General features: G+C 37.2%; 1 protein-coding gene across 3 annotated transcripts in view; it reads left to right on the forward strand.

The window, feature by feature from the left end:
• Window positions 1-21456, forward strand: part of LOC106881863 (putative UDP-sugar transporter protein SLC35A4) — a 105453-nt gene that overhangs the window by 24517 nt on the left and 59480 nt on the right. The window contains exon 3 of one of the 3 annotated variants that reach the window (XM_089360826.1): window positions 17653-17715. The exons of the other annotated variants lie outside the window; for them this stretch is intronic. Coding sequence (XP_089216952.1) covers window positions 17653-17715 — 63 coding nt within the window. The remainder of the gene's footprint in view (window positions 1-17652; window positions 17716-21456) is intronic. 3 annotated transcript variants of the gene reach the window in all.

A 21456-nucleotide genomic window follows, 5' to 3' on the forward strand; every position in this document is an offset into this window, starting at 1 on the left:
ACTAACCTAAATTGTGATTATACGTAAACACTGCTTAGCGCCATTACTTCAATATATATATATATATATATATATAGGTCTTCTCAAGCACAGCACATTGCCCGACAGTTGGAGGGAACCATTAAATGGGCTGGTTATGCGACACTGGCAAAGGCCATAGCTACAATCTCACTTAACTTGCTGGGTTGTCTCAAGCACAGTATATCTCGGTCGCTTGTCATTGCCTCAGTGAGGCCCAACATTCGAAGGTCGTGCTTCACCACCTCATCCCCACTCTGTATATATTTACCACACTCTCTGATTCTTTCCTCTAAATGTACATCTCTCATGCATGCTACTCTCTACTCTCTCTCTCTCTTCCTTGGTATGGTTTCCTGTTTGAGGACCACTTTCTCCCTCTCTACCCGCACCTCCATCCCAGAGGCCTTGGTGAAGGGTCATGGGTATTGGTTTCCCTCCTGACTAAAAAAGATGAAAAAAAAAATCTTAAATTAAGAAATATCTCACGGGTAAAAAAGACAGGATGGTCACCACTGGAATGTCTTTGATCATAGGTCTGTTGGTTCAGGCCTGATCTGGCACCGAAAATAACTTTGGACATGGTTCCATGAAAACAAAAGTTTTAATAGTTGACCTCACGCCATATCCACTCTGCCACCCAGTGAATAATTATTGTTCACTTAGAGTTTTTTTTTTAGAAATAAGACAATTGAATTTGTTTTCATGAAGAACCTGAAACAAGAATTTTCCATATATGGTGTTTGATTTTCACTCCTTTAAGTCCAAAGCATCTAGTTTCCAATCAGACCTTTCTCTTTGCTTGCTAGGTTTTGTTTTAAACTCATCAGTAGATAAAAACAAACAAAAATAAAGTTGATCAATAAGATCAGTTTAACAGGAATTGACTTGTATTGATTTCTTTCTGTCTCATTTTTTTTTCTTCTCCCGTGTGCTTTTTTTTTTTTCACACAACATATTCAGAATTATTTCAGTAGATAATTTAGTTTCTGTTGAATGTCAAAGTGAAATATGTGTTAATAATTCCCCATTTGCTGCATTAAATTAACTTAAGTATAGAAATTGATATTAGTGAAATGTTATTGTATGTTGTCTGTTTTGATCTATCTGTTCCTTGGCATTTTTGGCTGTTTTTTTTTTCCTTTGTCAGATGAATGTTTAAAAAAAAAAAAAAAAAAAGCTAGAAAAGCATTGAAAAGGAAAGTAACTAAATGCATATGCGGTTTCCTCTTAATCAAAAGCTGTTCCATACAAAAATGAAAATTATTGCTTATCTATTTGGCTGTTTGCCTTGATAACATCCAATAGGGAGAACAGGAGTGGCTGCTACCTGACTGAAATATTGTGATTTTTTTTCTCCTTCTCTTAGCAGCAAGATTTGACACATAAGTATTTTGTGTTTTTGTTACCTACATTTGATTAGGCTATTGAGACAATTGGCACCTTCACACTTGCTATTATCTTTCTCAAATTCTGATAAGGAAAAACAAGCAAACTGACTTAACTCTGTGAGTATCTAAGGCAGTGTTTCTCAACCTGGGTGTTCCCCAGAACCCTAGGGGTTCTGTGAGAAAGAGTGAGAGGAGCTAATGTTAATTTCATGATCGTAATATTACTATACATGCACAACATATTATTGGCTATTGTAATATTGTAATATAGACATCATCCTAGCTAACCTATTATGTTATCAAAAAAATATAACAACTATATATATATATATATATATGATTTTTATCACATGAACTGTGATGAAAACAATATGAGAAAGATATGGTACATAATTTTTTTCATGCAGGGGTTCTTTGAGACATGCAATTTATTTTAAGAGTTATGCAAGGGTAAAAAGGTTGAGAAACACTGCTCTAAGAGAAGACTTTGTTGGGGTGGGTCGGTGGTAGTGGTACGGGTGGGGTTAACTGCTATTTACGAGAACAAAATACAAACAAATTTAGTTACCCAGTCATCAGCTGTGTGATTCTGACGATAATTCTTTCTAATTTAGGCAAAAGAACAAAAACTTTAGGGGCTGGGGTTTGGGGGCGGGTGGTGGGTAGTTAAATCAACCCTAGTATGTGACTGGTACTTTATTTTGTCAACACTGAAGGGATGAAAGTGAAAGTTTGACCTCAGTGGGATTTCAGTTCAGAAGGCAAAGAACTAGAAGAAATGCTGGGAAAAGTTGGGTTTTTTTTTCTAATGCTCTAATGTTTCTGCCAGATTACTACCTTCTGATCCTGATGATAATAATTCTTTCTGTTATAAGCACAATCCTTGAAATTGTGGAGGGAGGGGGCTTGTCAATTACATTGACCCCCCCAGTGCTCAACTGGTACTTATTTTTATCATCACCCCTGAGAGGATGAAAGGAAAGTTGACCTCAGTGGATAACTTTGAGAGGTTTCAGCTAGTATAGGCCCAGGCCATGTCTAACAGCACAGAATATAAAACTGGTAGAAAGCTGCTGTTTTTTTTTGTCTGGCAATCTAATGATTCTGTCAGCTCACCTTCTTGATGACAATACTAATAATGTTTTCTGACTTTTGGCAAGTGGTATTTCGAACACAGTATTGCCTGTGTCTCGGGGGATGTGGGTTCAACTCCCATGGCTGTTTGTTGACAACTCTTTTGAACTTGTAAGGATAATAATACCCAATTTTTCTGCTGTTTTAACAGTGATACTGCATTCGATATGTCAATTTCTTATTTGTATCATACAATACACATTCAACGCATCTAAAAAACAAATGCATACACATGTGGTTGTTACATTATCCATTTATATTTAATGTCAGAACATCCCACTTACTGTGTATCCCTGTTTTAGGATATATATATGCACCTTGTGACAGTGTGTGTTATAAGTGGCAACTAAAAGTGTTAGTGATAGGAAGAGCATCCAGTCATAAATCATTGTCTGAGAAAATCCAAGTCATGCCAGCACAGAAAAGCAGAAAGATGATGACGACAACAATGATGATGATGATGATGATGATAACAATGTCAATGATGATAAAAAACGGTGAAGAACTATTCCTCCATGGAATTTTTCTCCTGTAGCCATATGGTAGACAAACAGGCTCCTTTGTAGCCGACTGAGACAGACTGACAGATCAATCAATCAACCAAACAATAAGCTTTACAAACAGAGATAACTGTGCACAGAGAGAGAGAGGGAGAGACAGAATGAGAAGAGAGAGAGGGAGAGACAGAAGGGGAAGAGAGAGGGAGAGACAGAATGGGAAGAGAGAGAGGGAGAGACAGAAGAGGAAGAGAGAGAGAGTGAGGGGGAAAAGACAGACAAAGAGAGAGAGATGGAGACAGAGAGACCGATAAAACTAGCAAAATGGTACAAGAATGAACCTGGCACAATCTGCATTAAAATCGGGGTGGGTGGGTTATTTTGGGGTTTTTTTTCCCCTTAATCTGTGTAGTCTCTGCAATTATAAGAAACAGCAGCTTAATCACCCTCAAACCATTTTCCACTTTCTTGTAAAAGGACATGTCAGATAATGTAACTCATGGAGTGTTGTTTCTTGAAGCAAAAACAAACATCTTTTTCCACCTTTTTCTGTTGATTTAATGGTGATACTGCGTGGCCTTTGCCTTTGCCAGTAAGACATCTGAGCAAGATCGTTGCCAGTGCCCCTGGACTGGCCCTTATGCAGGTGGCACGTAAAATACACCATTTCGAGCGTGACTGTTGCTAGTACCCGCCTGACTGGCCCTCGTGCCGGTGGCACGTAAAAGCACCCACTACACTCTCAGAGTAGTTGGCGTTAGGAAGGGCATCCAGCTGTAGAAACTCTGCCAAACCAGATTGGAGCAATTTAGAATACCTAAAACATATATAAATTAGATATTCATGGCAATAATAATTCAAAGATAAGATAGCTCCTTTTTTTTGTCATATGTTTGAAATGTAGCTATGCTGTGATCTTGATATTACAAAAATTAATTTGTGCCAAGGCTAAGCTTGATAACAAAATTATTGCAAATTGTAGGTGGATGAATTTTAAATTTCCAAATACAAAAATCATGAAAACGGTTGTTTGAGATGTGTAAATATTTGATGTACACTAAACATCGATTTGCAGTTTTGCAATGATTAGTTGTCCCAGAATCTAAAGTGGGTGTGAATGAATGGAGTGCATATAATGTATAGGGAGTACTTAATTATCAACATGTTAATTGTTCTCATAACTGTAATGACACAGAACTACGTATGATAAAAATTAAAGCTTTCTGGCAATTGTTTAATAAGCCATACAAAGAATGCAAGGCAGCCACTGTCAATAAAGGAAGATCCACATAGATGAATGCTTATATATATATATATATATATATATATATATATATATATATATATATATATATATATATATATAGAGAGAGAGAGAGAGAGAGAGAGAGAGAGAGAGAGAGAGAGGTTATGAGAGATAATGGTGTGAATAAGACCCAAAGGTGTCAGGTAATGCTGAATAAGTGCTATGGACAGACCGTAGTTAAGCTCCAGGTTCGGTGATTATGCAAGTAAGGAGTCCAACGTAGCTCATATATCAGCATGTGTATATATAAAAATTTATTTTTTTTAGAATGAGATAAAAAAAACCAAGGCTGTGAAGATTTTAGAACATTTATAAATAGAAGGTCTTACAGCTGTTTCTGAGATATTTTTATATCCCTTCATTAGAGACAGTGTGAGAAAATGGTTAAGCAATGGTTAATTTAGATAAGATATGAAGTAGAGAGTGAAGTGGTGGAATGAAAATAGATGTGAGATATGCAGGGATATTGCTTTTGTAGATCTATTATTTAGGCAGAATGGTATACATATAAGATTCCAATATCTTGTGAGTAAATTCCAGTAATGATGTAAATGTAGGGAATATATTTGTAAGGTCAAATCGAAAACAGGAAGAGAGGAATAAAGAAAAAAGAAAAAGAAAAGCAAGGAGAGAGATAATAAAGAGATAAAGAGAGGGAAAGTGTACCAGTTAGTGGTCAGTCAAGATAAATTGATAGGAGAGGTGAGGGTGATAGAGAGAGAAAGATATGAAGGTGTAAAAAGATGATAGGGTAAAGAGGAATGGGGGTGTTAAAAAAGAGAGAGAGGTATAATAGTGTAAAAAGAAAAGGAGTGTCAGGTATGTAGTGATAGAGCCTAAGTGATGGAGCAGAGAGAGTGGGTAAGGGTAGTAATATGGTGGAATGTAGAAATTGCATCGTCTCAAAAATACAAATATACCTTATACTTTATCGTACCTCTCTCTCTATCACCCCTATTCCTGACACTCCTTACTAAGACGTATCCATTTGCCGTTAGACAGTGGTGAAAGGTATATATATATATATATATATATATATATATATATATATATATATATATATATATATACATGTATATGTATATCATCATCATCATCATCAATGTCTGTTTTCCATTCTGGCCTGGGTTGGACGGTTCGACTGAGGACTGGTGGACCAGGAGGCGACATATATACACACATGCACACACACATGCACACACATCATGAACTAACTGTTACTCTCTCAGATGCAACACCAAGTTTTAACAGTGAATAGGTTGCAATGAAAATTAAATGTTGAAGTGGAACTAACGATTTTGGGGTTTTCTTGAATGGCTTACAAATTATCTTCCATGGTGCAATTATTTTTGTTTCAACACATGATCTCAGATCAAGTCGCTTGATATGCAAGTACATCTCCGATATATTAATTGTTTACATAATAGTGTTATAGATAATTATTTTGTGTTATTCTGTCCAAGTATCTATTAGTGTTAGTTCACTTCTGATGAACATGTTAAAACATATCTCTACCTTGTTTACAAAGTATGGGGTAAGTAATTTAATGAGGTGAGGTGTAGATAAGATAGTTGACAGCTGCTACATGATTTTTAGTTTTCTTAGGAACGAGCCTGAGTAGACATTCTACAATAATTAATTCACAGGAAAAGGAGAATCCTGTATTGCTGATGTTTTTCTTTTTATCGCCTGTTCAGCAGTGGTTTGTAATTTCTTATAAATGTACTATGATGGTGTGCGAAGACAAGAAATTTGAGAGATTAGACTTTCACACGTGTTCAGATGGTCACTAAATGGAAGTTGTCAAGTTTTGAGATCGAGTATTTGTTGACAAAGAATATTTAATCTCATTCTTAAAATGAGTTTGGTTTGTCTAAAATGATCTCCCTGCATCCTCTTTTTTCTTTTTTTTACTTGTTTCAGTCATTTGACTGCGGCCATGCTGGAGCACTGCTTTTAGTCGAGCAAATTGACCCCAGGACTTATTCTTTGTAAGCCTAGTACTTATTCTATTGGTCTCTTTTGCCGAATCGCTAAGTTGCGGGAACGTAAACATACCAGCATCGGTTGTCAAGCGATGTTGGAGGGACAAACACAAACACATATATACATATACATATATATACGACGGGCTTCTTTCAGTTTCCGTCTACCAAATCCACTCACAAGGCTTTGGTCGGCCCGAGGCAATACTAGAAGACACTTGCCCAAGGTGCCACGCAGTGGGACTGAACCCAGAACCATGTAGTTGGTAAGCAAGCTACTTACCACACAGCCACTCCATTGAATTTGCTTGCATATATCAAATTTTTTTGAAGAACAAGTAAAATGGCTTTTCACAGTGAAAACTTGTTCTGATTTAAATTTATAAGTTGTCCTCTGTAAAGTTTTCACAATTGGATCAGCCACACATTTTAACTGTTGGAGTTGAGTCTGTAGTTGGTAGCTTTGTTTTTTTTTTTATTTTAGTTGCCTTTTGCATTTGATTTATTTGTATGATTCCGGTACCTTTTTCCATTCTTGGGTCTTGGCTCAATAACAACCTAAAGATAGTTTTGGGTGTGTCTGAACTGTTTTTTATCTTTTCATAATTCTTCAATGTCTTGCTTTGGTGCATTGTATTCCATTCCCTATTAGAATAGGCAGGTATTTTCTTTGAAGTAGTGCCTGTTTTAATTCAAGGAGTCTTTTAGTTTGAACATTCAGATTGGAGACAGTTGTTCCGATTGTTCTAGCTAGGTTAAATGGAATATTGGATTTGGTATGTTTTGGGTGGTATGAAGAAAACTGTAGGTACCGTTTAGAATCTGTTTTTTTTTTTTTTTTTTTTAGGAGATGTCAGTTTCTTTGTTTGTGTCATTCTTTATAATCAAAATGTCCATACTGGTGCTGACTGGTGCCGTCAGTCACTTTTGTGTTGTATATATTTCTGCCTTTCAGTTGTAAAATTGTGAAGAAGCTACCCATATTATTATTATTATTATATATATATATATATATATATATATATATATATATATATATATATATATATATATATAGGTGACAACACGCGAAACTCTGAGACCTTGAGTCACTCTGTTGCTTTTGCTAAATATTGATCAATATATATATATACTTTATTTAAAAGCAGCAGAAATATAACAAAAAACTGTTACTTGGAGTTTCACATTCCCATTCATCGGACAGTTTTTGTTAGAAATGGGAAAGAAATGACGATGCAATCAAAAACTGTCCGATGAACGGGAATGTGAAACTCCGAGTAACAGTATTTTGTTATATTTCTGCTGTTTTTAAATAAAGCATATTACTCTACCTCTGGTACTTGAGTACTCGTTTTTCCACCTTGTTGCACATTTATGTGCTCACTCCGATATATATATATATATATATATATATATATATATATATATATCAAAATAAGCATACCTCTGGATATCCTTGCTGCTTATTTTGATTTTAATCATCTTACTTTAAAATTGTATGGATAATACTGTACTAAATTCTGGTACCTCAATGTAAGTACCATATTCATCTGAATCTAAATTTTTGCTATATATATATTTATATATTTATATATATATATATATATATACATACACACACATATATGTATATGTGTGTGCATGCACGTGCGCTCACACGCACACACACGTATTGTTTGACAATCAATAATACCTACACTGACAGCTGTTTCTCTAAATAAATATGTGTTTTTAACTTGTTAAGAAAGAAAGAAAGACATGTTGAATCAGCCCATCCACTTTTTTGCTTCTTGTGACAGATACCATTTACTTATTTTTATGATTTACAGATAATATTGACAGCGTTGATGAAATGTTAGACAAAATTCCTTGTGGTATTTAGTTATGTACCTTGACATTGCAAGTTCAAATCCTGCTGAAATCATCTTTGACTTTCATCTTTGTGTGTCATTTCCAAATTCCTTTGAGGCATGAGTTCTGCTTGAGTATCTGCAGCAGGGGTTCTTGACCATTTTTTTATCAGTGGGCTCCTTTGATTATTATTTTGTTCCGGTGGATCCCCATAGCCATTCAAGGGTTTAAAAACTAATTTTATAGAAACCTCTTTCAAAATTCGTATTTTGTTTTTCAGACATTAACTTGTGTAAGTTGAACTATGTAAAACGACTGAGAAAGAAACCTAACTGTTTCTTGCAATACACACCAATACATAAATCTAAAGCAAAATTATTTCAAGGGTCCTTAAAATACTATAGTGGATCCCCTATTTACTGATTTGTTGTGTAGACCCTCAATAATCTTATATGGGCCCTCAGGAGACACATGGACCCAGTTGAGAACCCTTGATCTACAGCTTAAAATTATCAGTGGCCATACATCAATAATTCATAATTGTTTTATGCCTAGATATATATATTTGTGTGTGTGTGTGTAGCAAGGAAAAAGTATGTATATAGTGCAAAGAAGTGTGATTTGAGTTTTGTAGCCATGTTTCGGTGTCATATTAAAAAGCATTTGTGCCAGTGCCACATGGTAGCACCCATGCCAATGCCATGTAAAAAGTACTTGTAGTGGTGCCACATGTGAGGCACCTGTGATGGTGCCACATACAAAGTGCCTGTGCTGCTGCATGTACAAAGCACCCAGTACATTCTGTAAGGTGGTTGGTATTAGGATGGGCATCCAACTGTAGAGACCATGCCAGAATGGACAACTGGAACCTGGTGCCGCTTTTCGGCCTTGCCAACTCCTGTCCAACTGTCCAACCCATGCCAGCATGGAAAATGGATGTTTTTTTCAATGATGATGATGACGATGATGACGACGACGACGGCGGCGGCGGCGGTCCTTTTTCACAGAGATACGAAATGTTGATTAACCCCAAGCCAACTCTGAATGAATAGCTCTGTGACGAAAAGCATTCCAACCATGAACATCTCTTTTTATTTTCTTTCTTGGCATTGTAAAATATTTAGGATTACATCAAACAACACATCATTTCATTTTTTTCATTTTCAAAGATGGCCAGGTGTAATCCGAAGAAGGTTTGGTCAATATTTCTAACAAGTTAAACAACCATCTAAATAAGGTAACGACTTGTTGACTCACAGATGGCAGGTCAACTGCGTTGGTGAACAGCCAGAAATGGTGTTGGTGGCAGTGGCAGTGAGGTAGGGCGGAGGGGGGGGGGGCTGTGAATTTCATTTGTGTTATTAGTGACACATCTGTAAACTCTGTTGGCTGACATAAATTGTCTGTCATTTTGACAACTACTTTAATTTTTTTTTTTTTTTTCATTGTTTCATAACTTTTCAACATTTAATTTTCACTTAGATTCACTTCCTTCTCAGCTACTTCCCCCCACCCCTCTCACACACACATAACACGCTACCTGCTTAAAAACAAAAGTAAAAACGTTCATAATGTGATCTTGCAAAAAAAGAAGGAAAATGGGCAGAATGTCATGGGTGGACTGTCTTTGATCAAACGTCTGCTTGGTAACTACACTCCTGGAGCTAAACAGCAACAATAGCAACTTGACCACTGTGTCTTTGATTCTGCTGGTTATCTTGTAAATATTTGGAGTTACGTGGTCATAGAGGTTTGCTTAAATGTTGAAGGACAAGGGACCATAACCAGAGACCATGTACTCGGCAAAATGTGTCTTAACCCTCTTGTTTCTGTATTGACCAGGTTGCAGATGTGGCTGTGTAGGTAAGGAGTTTTCTTCTCAACCACACAATTTTGTGTTGAGGCCCCCTGTGTGACTCCTTGGACAGCGTCTTCTACTATAGCCCCAAGCTGATGAAAGTCATGTGGGTCAATTTGGTAGTTCGAAATTGGAAAGAAGATTCCTCTAAAGCTGGAAGTTTTCATCATAGAACAAGGGGTGGTGGGCAGCCAGTGTTCCTGACTCTTTGGAGGGCCTTTAAGATTGGTGGGAGAGAGAAAAGTAGCCTTAGAACTACAGACCTGACCCCAATGCTTGCAAAACAGCGGACGTTGCTAAAGTTACCCAAGATATATACCAGGTGGGGTTATTATACCAGCCCCCTGATTACACTTGCTCAGTTGGCTAGAAATAGCAGTGTCCTCACTTTAATAACACTGTGCTGTGATTTGAGGAACATTCGGTTGCTATCCCAAGCAAACAAGATACTATGTAAATAAGTTAATTTGTCATGTATGTCTATATTAACAAGATGTAGATGATAAAAATGAAATTATAAAGCTGCTTATTTCCTGTTTTTTGCAATGTTGCCTTAATACCTTGTGTAAAATATCCCATGGCCCTGAGTTAAAACCTAAGCACAACCATTCTATTGTCAATGAACGTGTTGACAAGACACATAATTTTGCCCAGCTCCAAGAAACAAACGAGTTTAAACCGTGTTTCCAAGGTGTTTCTTATATTTTTATTTTATTTTACTAGTTGTATACTCTTTACTCTTTACTCTTTTACTTGTTTCAGTCATTTGACTGTGGCCATGCTGGAGCACCACCTTTAGTCGAGCAAATCGACCCCCAGGACTTATTCTTTGGAAGCCTAGTACTTATTCTATCGGTCTCTTTTTGCCGAACAGCTAAGTTACGGGGACGTAAAAACACCAGCATCAGTTGTCAAGCGATGGGGGGAGGGACAAACACAGACACACAAACACACATACATATATATATGTATACATATATATGACGGGCTTCTTTCAGTTTCCATCTACCAAATCCACTCACAAGGCTATAGTAGAAGACACTTGCCCAAGATGCCACGCAGTGGGACTGAACCCGGAACCATGTGGTTGGTAAGCAAGCTACTTACCACACAGCCAATGCACTCTTCAGGCTAGTGAGACCATTGAAAAAGATAGTGAAAAATTATCAGCCTTTTCATGAGGTCCTGTAATAGGAACACTTTATGCAAAATCATTTTTTAAATTCTATTTACAAATTTTAAAATAAGTTTTTTTTTATGTTACTAAAAATGGTAGGGTTTTATCACAAACAGGTTTGTCAATTATTCAACAACATCTTTTTAACATTTTTTGTACATCTCTCGAGTTTGGGAGAGTTGCATCTTTACATACAAAATAATTCTAGACAATTGGTCCATGATAGTTGTAACTGAATTTGTTCGGTTTTGTTATGGCATAACTGTTACATTTGAATGTTGCTCTAGAATAAATACTTCATCAGATATTTGTGAATATTCTTTATAAATTTTTCCTGAATACATTTTGGTGTAGAATTGTGATAAACTTTGTACATTGGTCTCAAGTGAGCAGCCAAATTTATTTCATAAATGTTTAGCATTTTATTATCAAGCAGTAAAGGCTGGGAGTGGGATCCTCTGGGAGCCTTTGATTAAATAAATGACTGCATGTTTTCGTAAAGTATGAAGTTTATTTAATTTTGACTTCTTGATACTTTCCAAGCTAGGTCAGAATATATCAAATATGGATTAACAAAAGAAAAATATAACATATTCATCACTTTGTTGTTCAAAATCTTAAGTCCCTGACAGATTATTCTGATTTGTGTCAATAGTTTGGATTCTATGTGAATGTGCAATTTCCAATTCAAATTTTCATCAATAACAATTCCCAGAAACTTTGTGTACCTGGACCGTTTGACTTCTTTTGAGCCAAAGTGAAGTTTTTGGGGTTGTAAAGGCAGATCGTCATTAGCAGATGAACAGATTAGAGTGCACTTAGTTTTATCTACAATCAGAAAAGGCTTATTTGTTGAAAACCAGTCATTTATAGGTGATAATTGATTGTTCGTTTCTTTGAATAATGTGCAGTAGTCTTTAAATGCTAAAAAAAAAAGATTCATATGATCGGCAGACATGATAACATTTAGGAGTGGAACTTTATGGTGAATATCATTAATATATGCAGGAGGTTTGCTTCTGAACCACATGGTTCTGGGTTCAATCCCACTGCATGACACTTTGGACAAGTGTCTTCTACTGTAGCCTTGAACCAACCAAAGCCTTGTGAGTGGATTTGATAGACAGAAACTGAAAGAAGCCCATCGTATATATATATATATATATATATATATATATATATATATATATATATAAGTTTGTTTTATGAGTATTCTATGATCAACATTGTCGAAAGCTTTACTGTGGTTAATGAAACACTCCAAGTGTAACATGGTATCAAAAGCTAGAAAGCATACTTGGTTATATGTAAAAATAACTGCTCCTTATTTTAATAATCAGTCTAGATCAAGTACCAATTTAGGAAAAACATTGGACCAGGTACCTTGTGGTATTTCTTTTTTTTTCTATGTTCAAATCCTTCCATGGCCTATTTGGGTGTTTGACTGAATCCATTGCCTCATTTTACACCAACACTGGACACTTTGGGTGTTTTTAGTGGTGTCCACTCTGTTACGAACTTTCAGGTTCACAACAGATCTTTGGCCTGTGAATACCTTCCTTTCTCCCTCCCACCAATCTATGGAGTTTTGGCCACTTCCTTCTCTTCTTGATTCTTCTGGCACTCAGTTATGATGACGAGGGTTCCAGTTGATCCAAGCAATGGAACAGCTTACTTGTGAAATTAACGTGCAAGTGGCTGAGCACTCCACAGATAAATGTACCCTTAACACAGTCCTTGGAGAGATTCAGTACAACACTGAATGTAACAAAGCCAAATACATGAGACAACAAATGACACCTTCTTTATTAAAAGATCGAAAAAAAGAATATAAAGCAAGGGAACCAGTCAGGTGGCACTGGCATTGACCATGCTCGAATGGTGCTTTTTATTTGCCACTGGCGGCGCTGGCATCGGCCATGACAACGATTTCACTTGACTCAACAAGTCTTCTCAAGCACAGTATATGGCCCGACAATTGAAGGGTACTCTTAAATGGGCTGGTTATGTGACACTGGCATAGGCCACAGCTACGATCTTACTTGGTCTGCTGGGTCTTCTCAAGCACAGCATATCTCCAAAGGTCTCAGTTGCTTGTCATTGCTTCTGTGAGGCCCAATGTTTGAAGGTTGTGCTTCACCACCTCATCTCAGGTCTTCCTGGGTCTACCTCTTTCACAGGTTCCCTGCACTATTAGGGTGTGACACTTCTTTACACAGCTGTCCTCATCCTAATTGATTAAAATTAAGAATCGAATGTGGGTAACGTCCAAATTTGTACAGATTCTATGAGGTAATGGTGGAACCTCATTTGAACTGCTTGAGCTACTTGCCAGATTCCCTTGGACCAAATGAAAAAGAAAAGAAGAAAATAAAAGAGTATTTGGAATTATGTAGTTTTAGATATACAAAGATATACAAAAAGGCAAGATGGTCTTGGTTGGAATACCTTTCGTCTTAGATCAACTTGATCAGGGATCACCTGGGGTCAAACAACAATAGCATATGCTCCAACTAGTTAACAGATTTACTGAAAAAAATAATCATTTATTTTGCATGGGACAGATGGTCATTAATCATTTGTGTGTGTGTGTGTGTGTGTGTGTACACAATTATTTAGATAGAGAACTTAAAGAAAGAGGGATATATGTTTAATGAAATTCTGATGAAACGAGAGAGAGAGATTGACAGATAGCTAACGGATGTGAGGCCACCCAGACATATATAAATAATGCCAGGCTACCCAGGCATACCTGCATAAGAACTGTATGGCAGGCCAACTGGACATGCATAAGAACTGATTTACATATTATAAACTACTACCAACCAGTTCTATAGCTGGACTAGTGCACCACCTGTGACAGGGAGACAAAGGTGGTGGGGTGATGTAGTCAATAACGCATTACTTCTCGAAGAAGTATTATCAGAAACTGGATATCTACTTAGGTTTATTATCTTAGCTGGAAGAGATACAAAGAGTAGGAGGTTTGCTAATATAATGTGATGAGTTGTGGTGGGGGAGAGCACTGCATATTTAAAATACAATCTGTTGTAACTTAGAAAAAACGAGTACCCGCCATTAATCTCTTTGCAGGGCCTCATAAAATGATAATGAGTTTTTGTTGCTTCTAGCCATGACCAGTCTATCTGTTTAGACATATCTATGACTCCCACATATAAGGCAGTAGACTGTGATTGGAGAGAGATTTGGCTTCTATTTCTAGCAGTTCAAATGACCACATAGAATGTCCCTCATGGTGCTGCTGCAGTAAGAAGTATGTAATTGAATGTGTTGAGGGTTAACAGTTACATTTGTTTCAGAATATAGAACCAAGCCATCAGTTTCTGGTAAAGTGAAGACAAGCATTCTTACATCAAAACAAACAACTTTACTTTTCACAACTTTGGTGTTAAACTCAGGCCTTCTTTGTAGATATACAAAAGGACATTAGCATAATGTTCTCTGGTTTTTGTGGGCTGTGAAGGAAACTAGATTTGCAATGTGGGCCTTGTTTAAGTTTTCTTTTTTTAATTATTTTTTGCTTTTTTTAATGTAGAGTTCTAGGTCACTGCATTTCTGTTAATGAGAATGATAAGGGAGCAATTTGGACTATGTTTGAATAACACTGGTGTCTCATTGATATATATATATATATATATATATATATATATATATATATATATATATATATATATATATATATATATATATATATATATATTCAAATATGAATGTGAAGCAGCTTGAGGAATATAAACAATGCCGAACACACATCACACACACAAAGTATGTGTTTTGCCAGTTCATGGGCAAGCTGTGATTATAGGCGTCAGAGAACAACACCTGGAAGTCATAGACAAAAAAGATGACTTGCATCAGTTCCTGAGGCGTGTGTGTGTGTGTATATATATATATATATATATATATATATATAATAATATTAGGGACAAAATCCAAAATTACAGGTAAAAACTCAATTAAAATCAATTTATAAAAAGTTAAAATTAAATTGAGCTTTATAGATTATAATATATATAAAAATATATAGTTTTAGGGAAAAAAACTTGGTTTTTTTCCCTAAAACTATATATATATATATATATATATATATATATATATTCTTTTATTCTTTTACTTGTTTCAGTCATTTGACTGTATGTAGAAAAGGAGTAGGTAGTAACTCTATAAGATGTACCCGGTGCAAGCTATGGACACATAAGAGGTGCAGCAATATCAAAGGCAGATTAACTACGAAGTTAGTTTTTGTATGTGGCAGATGTTCAGGTGCAATAAACACTGTAAACAAACAGAAAACAACTTCTATCTCATTCCAGGGAGAAAAACTAGAGGTAGTCGATAGCTTCCGCTATCTGGGTGACCAAGTTAGTAGTGGGGGTGGGTGCGCTGAAAGTGTAGCTGCTAGAATAAGAATAGCCTGGGCAAAGTTTAGAGAGCTCTTACCTCTGCTGGCGACAAAGGGACTCTCACTCAGAGTAAAAGGCAGACTGTATGACGCATGTGTATGAACAACCATGCTACATGGCAGTGAAACATGGGCTGTGACTGCTGAGGACATGCGTAAGCTCGCAAGGAATGAAGCTAGTATGCTCCGCTGAATGTGTAATGTCAATGTGCATACCCGTCAGAGTGTAAGTATCTTGAGAGAAAAGCTGAACATAAGAAGCATCAGTTGTGGTGTGCAAGAGAGACGATTGCGCTGGTATGGACATGTGGTGAGAATAAATGAGGATAGCTGCGTGAAAAAGTGCCACACCCTAACAGTTGAGGGAACCCGTGGAAGAGGTAGGCTCAGGAAGACCTGGGCTGAGGTGGTGAGGCAAGACCTTTGAACATTGGGCCTCACCGAGGCGATGACTACTGACCGAGACCTTTGGAAATGTGCTGTGCGTGAGAAGACCCGGCAAGCCAAGTGAGATCGTTGCCAGTGCCCCTGGACTGGCTCTTGTGCGGGTGGCACATAAGATGCACCATTTTGAGCGTGACTGTTGCCAGTACCGCCTGACTGGCCTTCGTGCGGGTGACACGTAAAAACACCCACTACACTCTCTGAGTGGTTGGCGTTAGGAAGGGCATCCAGCTGTAGAAACTCTGCTAAATTAGATTGGAGCCTGGTGTTGCCATCCGGTTTCACCATTCCTCAGTCAAATCGTCCAACCCATGCTAGCATGGAAAGCGGACGTTAAACGATGATGATGATGATGATATATATATATATATATATATATATATATATATATATATATATATATATATATATATTGACTGTTGACTGAACACTATTCAATTTTTTTTCTCCGTGTTTTTCTCCTTGTCTCCGTATTCTTTCTGTTGAAGAGCGTAGCTCGAAACGTCAAAGACTTTCCGTATTCCCGAGCGTCATACTAATACATCCTTTTGTTATTTACACCACCTGTCCTCGTCTGTTGTTATTATTTGTATATTCTCCCATATATATATATATATATATATGTAAAGACACCAGCATCGGCTGTCAAGCGATGTTGGGGGGACAAACAGACACACAAACATATACACACGCATACATATATATATATACATATATATGACGGGCTTCTTTCAGTTTCCGTCTATCAAATCCACTCATAAGGCTTTGGTCACCCATCTAAGTACTCACTAGACTTGACGTTGCTTAACTTCGCTGGTCAGACGAGAACCGGTGCTCTCAACGTGATAGGGCCGTAAGCCATATCATGTTGATAATAATGTTTTTTTTTCTTGTGACGATGGGGACTTTACAGCAATTTATTTTCCGTTCTGAATCTTTGCACGTTTATTCTTAACATGTTTAGGCAGAGTCAGCTGCAAAATATGCAAAATATTCTTTGGGGAACAACTTCTTCCTTCTTGGCAATAGGGTGTTCAACACAATCATCTCATTAGCACATGGCATTCTGGGACACCAGTATATAAAGTTACTGTTTGTGAACCATATGCCAACCTGTGTATAGGTTACTTTCTTGTATATATTTAGTTAATATTTCCATCATCGCTAATTCCAGCAAATACAGAGAAATCAGTATTTCACTAACGAGATCATTCATGTAATGTCTCCTACTCCCCTCCACACACACACACACACACATATGGACTTGGAGAAATAATTCGAGCAATTATTCCCTTCACCACTTAATGTCCACTGCCTGAAATGTATCAACATTAACTTAACTGTTATAATTAACTTCCTGGTTGTGTGTCTTTTGCTACAAATCACATCATCAAATGTTTCTAATTGTGAACAGTTTATTTTAAAATATTCTACTTGAATGTTGTGTATTTTATATTGCTAAATGTTTTATGAATGCATTTATTGTGGCCATGTTTGTGTGTGTGTGTATACATGTGTTTGTATATATGTATATATATTTGATATATTTGTGTATATTTTATATTCAGACTTTTAAATCATATTCTGGCATTAAAATCAAAGTGGACTCAACACAAAGACGATCAATAAAGGTAGGAAATATTTGGAAAAAAAAAAAAAAAGCTGTCCCATTTTTTTTGTTTGATTTAAGACTTTAAAAAAATAACTTGAAATGTAAGTAGGTTAGTTTCAAATGAAAAAGTAATCCAGTTGGTCAAGTGATGAGGATGTGAGTGTCGGTGGAGGTGTGAATGACAGTGGGGATGTGAGTGATGGTGGGGTTGGAATGTGAGTGATGGTAAGTATGTGAGTGATGGTTGGAATGTGAGTGATGGCAGGCATGTGAGTGATGGTGAGGATGTGTGATAGTATGGATTTGAGTGACAGTAGGGTTGTGAATGACTGAGGATGTGAGTGATGGTGGGGATGCAATGTAAATGACGGTGGTTGTGTGAGTGACAGTGGAAATGTGGTTGACAGTGGGGATATGAGTGATGGTTGAACATGTAATGTGAGTGACTGTCGGGATGCAATATGTATATCGAAAGGTTTATATTAGTGACTGGAAGATTAATGATATATTGAATGTCATCAGAGAATTGGAAATGTTTTGAAAAGACCAAATACGCAAACTTCTCTGGTTCTTCTTTTGACCTGTAAAGTTCAGTTATTGAGCCATACCATGTTGGAGGTGCTTTGCTAAAGGTATTTTACAGGTTAATGAGGATCTAGGCAGATACAGTTTCAGATTTAACTAGCAGAGATACCTGGCATTGCTTGAGATTAAAATGGCATAGTTTTTTATTTTTTACTTGTTTTGGTCATGTGACTGCAGCCATGCTGGAGCACCACCTTTAGTCGAAGAAATCGACCCCAGGATTTATTCTTTGGTGTGTTTTGCCAAACAGCTAAGTTATGGGAACGTAAACACAGCAATATCGGTTTTCAAGCAATGGTGGGGGTACAAACACAGACACACACACAAATATACACATATATATGACAGTCTTCTTTCAGTTTGCGTGTACGAAATCCACTCACAAGGAATTGGTGGGCTTGACACTATAGTATATATATATATATATATATATATATATCATCATCATCATCATCATCATCATTTAACGTTCGCTTTCCATGGGTTGGATGATTTGACTGAGGACTGGCGAACCAGATGGCTACACTAGGCTCCAATCTGATTTGGCAGTGTTTCTACAGCTGGACGCCCTTCCTAACACCAACTGCTCTGAGATTGTAGTGGGTGCTTTTACGTGCCACCGGCACGAAGGCCAGTCAGGCGGTACTGGCAACGGCCACGCTCAAAATGGTATATTTTACGTGCCACCTACACAGGAGCCAGTCCAGCGGTACAGGTGGTGAAGTGGGAAGGGCGGATGCACTGCGAAACAGCAAAAACTCAGGCTGCCAGTATAAGAGAATATTATGATAATAATGAGATAGAATTGGGCATTTAAAATCTTAACTAGTGCTATAACCAAGAGTTTTCAGTCAGCCAAACTGTGACAAAATTAGATAAATGAATGCATAAGTGATGATAATGAGCGTGAAAGAGAGGGAGAAAGAGGAGGAGTTGGAGTGAGCGAAGAGATCTTAAGTTGTTTTTTTTTAAACATACAGTGTGGAAGACGAAACTGTTTACATAGATAGATAATGAAATAGATAGAATAATGAAATGAACTAATAAGGTAAATTATGATATGTGCTGAAAAAAGTGAGGTTTAGATGTACTAGGCTGAAAAACAAGATTGCTTATCAACTCCTTTTGACAAGGTGTTAAAATATGAGATATGGGAATCTGAATGAGCTAGTTTATATAGGGTGGGGTGGGGTGAGGAGCAGAGGCAAAGTTTTAGAAGCAGGTGGTTATCAAAACAGAGAGAGGGAGAGAGAGAGAGAAAGACTAGAGTTAAGCTGATCAAAGTTAGAACATGAGGCAATAGAATTTTGAGATTTAGGGTAACATAATTTCACAAATGGGGTTAACATTGCCATGAAACAGCAAAATCTCAGGCTGCCTGTATGAGAGAATATTATGATAATAATGAGATAGAATTGGGCATTTGAAATTCTTAGCTAGAGCTATAACTAAGAGTTTTCGGTTAGCCAAACTGTGACAAAATTAGATAAATGAATGAAGTGACAATAATAAATGAGCGTGAAAGAGAGGGAGAAAGAGGGGAAGTTGGATCGAGTGAAGGGATCTTAAGTTTATATATATATATATATATATATATATATATATATATATATATATATATATATATATAGGTAGTTATGCAGGAGAGCTAGGAAGAAGGGGAGAAAATAAAATACTGGTGATCCCAAAACAGGTGCGTGTACATGTATGTATGTGAGAGTGTGTACGTGTGGATAGGGGCTGGTGACTTTGACCTGTGGGTGTGTGTGTGTGTGTGTGTGTGTGTGTGGATGATGGTGTGGTGCTGGGAAATAGTCACTGCTAGTGTGTGCAGAGTGGTGTGGGGTGTGGGTTTGAGTTGAGGATGTGGGAGTGGGGGTAGGTGTGTGTTGTGGATGGAGGGGGTATCAATGAAGGGAGAAGGTGGGTATGAGCAAAGAGAGGAAGTAGGTGTCAGGGCAAGAGAGAAGAGGAGAGGTGTGTTGGAGTGGAGAGAGGAGAGGAGGGGAGTCAGATGAAGAGGGAAGGGGAATTCAGCCCATATGGCGCAAAAGAGCAAAGAGAAGATTAATTCCTGTTCACAGCGAAGACAGGAGTCAGGATGGCCCCTGTGCAAAGACAATCCGAACACAGACAGGTGTTGTAATGAATGACTGGTAGAGGGGAAATGGCACAAGACCAGGGTATCATTGCCAAGTGTAATGTCTTGGAGGTGCTCTGTGAACTGGTCAGCCAAGCGGTGTCCTGTTTGACCGATGTATAGAGAAGAACAGAAAGAGCAGGAGATACAGTAAATGACATTGCTAGAAGTGTAAAGGGGTCAGTGATATGATAGGGACAATGATGGGTGCTTGTGAGGATGGTGGTGTTAGAGAGGTAGGGGCAAGTGCTGAAGCATGGGCAAGAGCAGGGGAACGAACTAGGTTGGGAGGTGGGGTTAGGGAAGAAACTGGACCAAGATGCCATGTAGGTTGTGGGCTCGTTTGAAGGAGGGAAGGGGTAGGTTGGGGAAGATGTGTGAAGTGGAGAGGTCGGACTGGAGTCACCAGAAGGCTCGGAGAATGGTGCGTTGGATGGGTGGTAGTGAGGTGAAATGGGAGATGGGCAATGGTGGGGCAGGTGCGAGGAGAGAGAGCAGAGGCACAGTCCAGGGCAGTGTGGATGATGATGCACCAAACATTTCAGCTGTTTTCATTATGCTAGCACCTGCCATATGTGCACCAACAATTTGACCCCTTTGAAAGGCCAATAGATCTGTCATTTTAATGAATTTAAATTTATTTTTTCTGATGATATCTGAAAAGAAACAGCAATTTTAGCAAATTTTGAGCAACACTAATAACAAGAGAGAAAACATAAAAATAAACAAGCTTTTGACGGTTTTAAAGATATTTCAAAATTATGATGCTAGTTTCCATTATTTTGTCCAACTCCTGTATATATATATATATATATATATATATATACTTTATTTAAAAGCAGCAGAAATATAACAAAAAACTGTTACTCGGAGTTTCACGTTCCCGTGAATATATATATATATATATATATATATATATATATATATATATATATATATGTAATATATGTATATATATGTATGTATGTATACATATATGTATGTATACATATATATATATATGTATATATATGTATTTACATATACGTATATGTA

The sequence above is a fragment of the Octopus bimaculoides genome, chromosome 12 (assembly GCF_046866305.1).
Source record: "Octopus bimaculoides isolate indiv1 chromosome 12, ASM4686630v1, whole genome shotgun sequence".
Taxonomy (NCBI): Eukaryota; Metazoa; Mollusca; class Cephalopoda; order Octopoda; family Octopodidae; genus Octopus; species Octopus bimaculoides.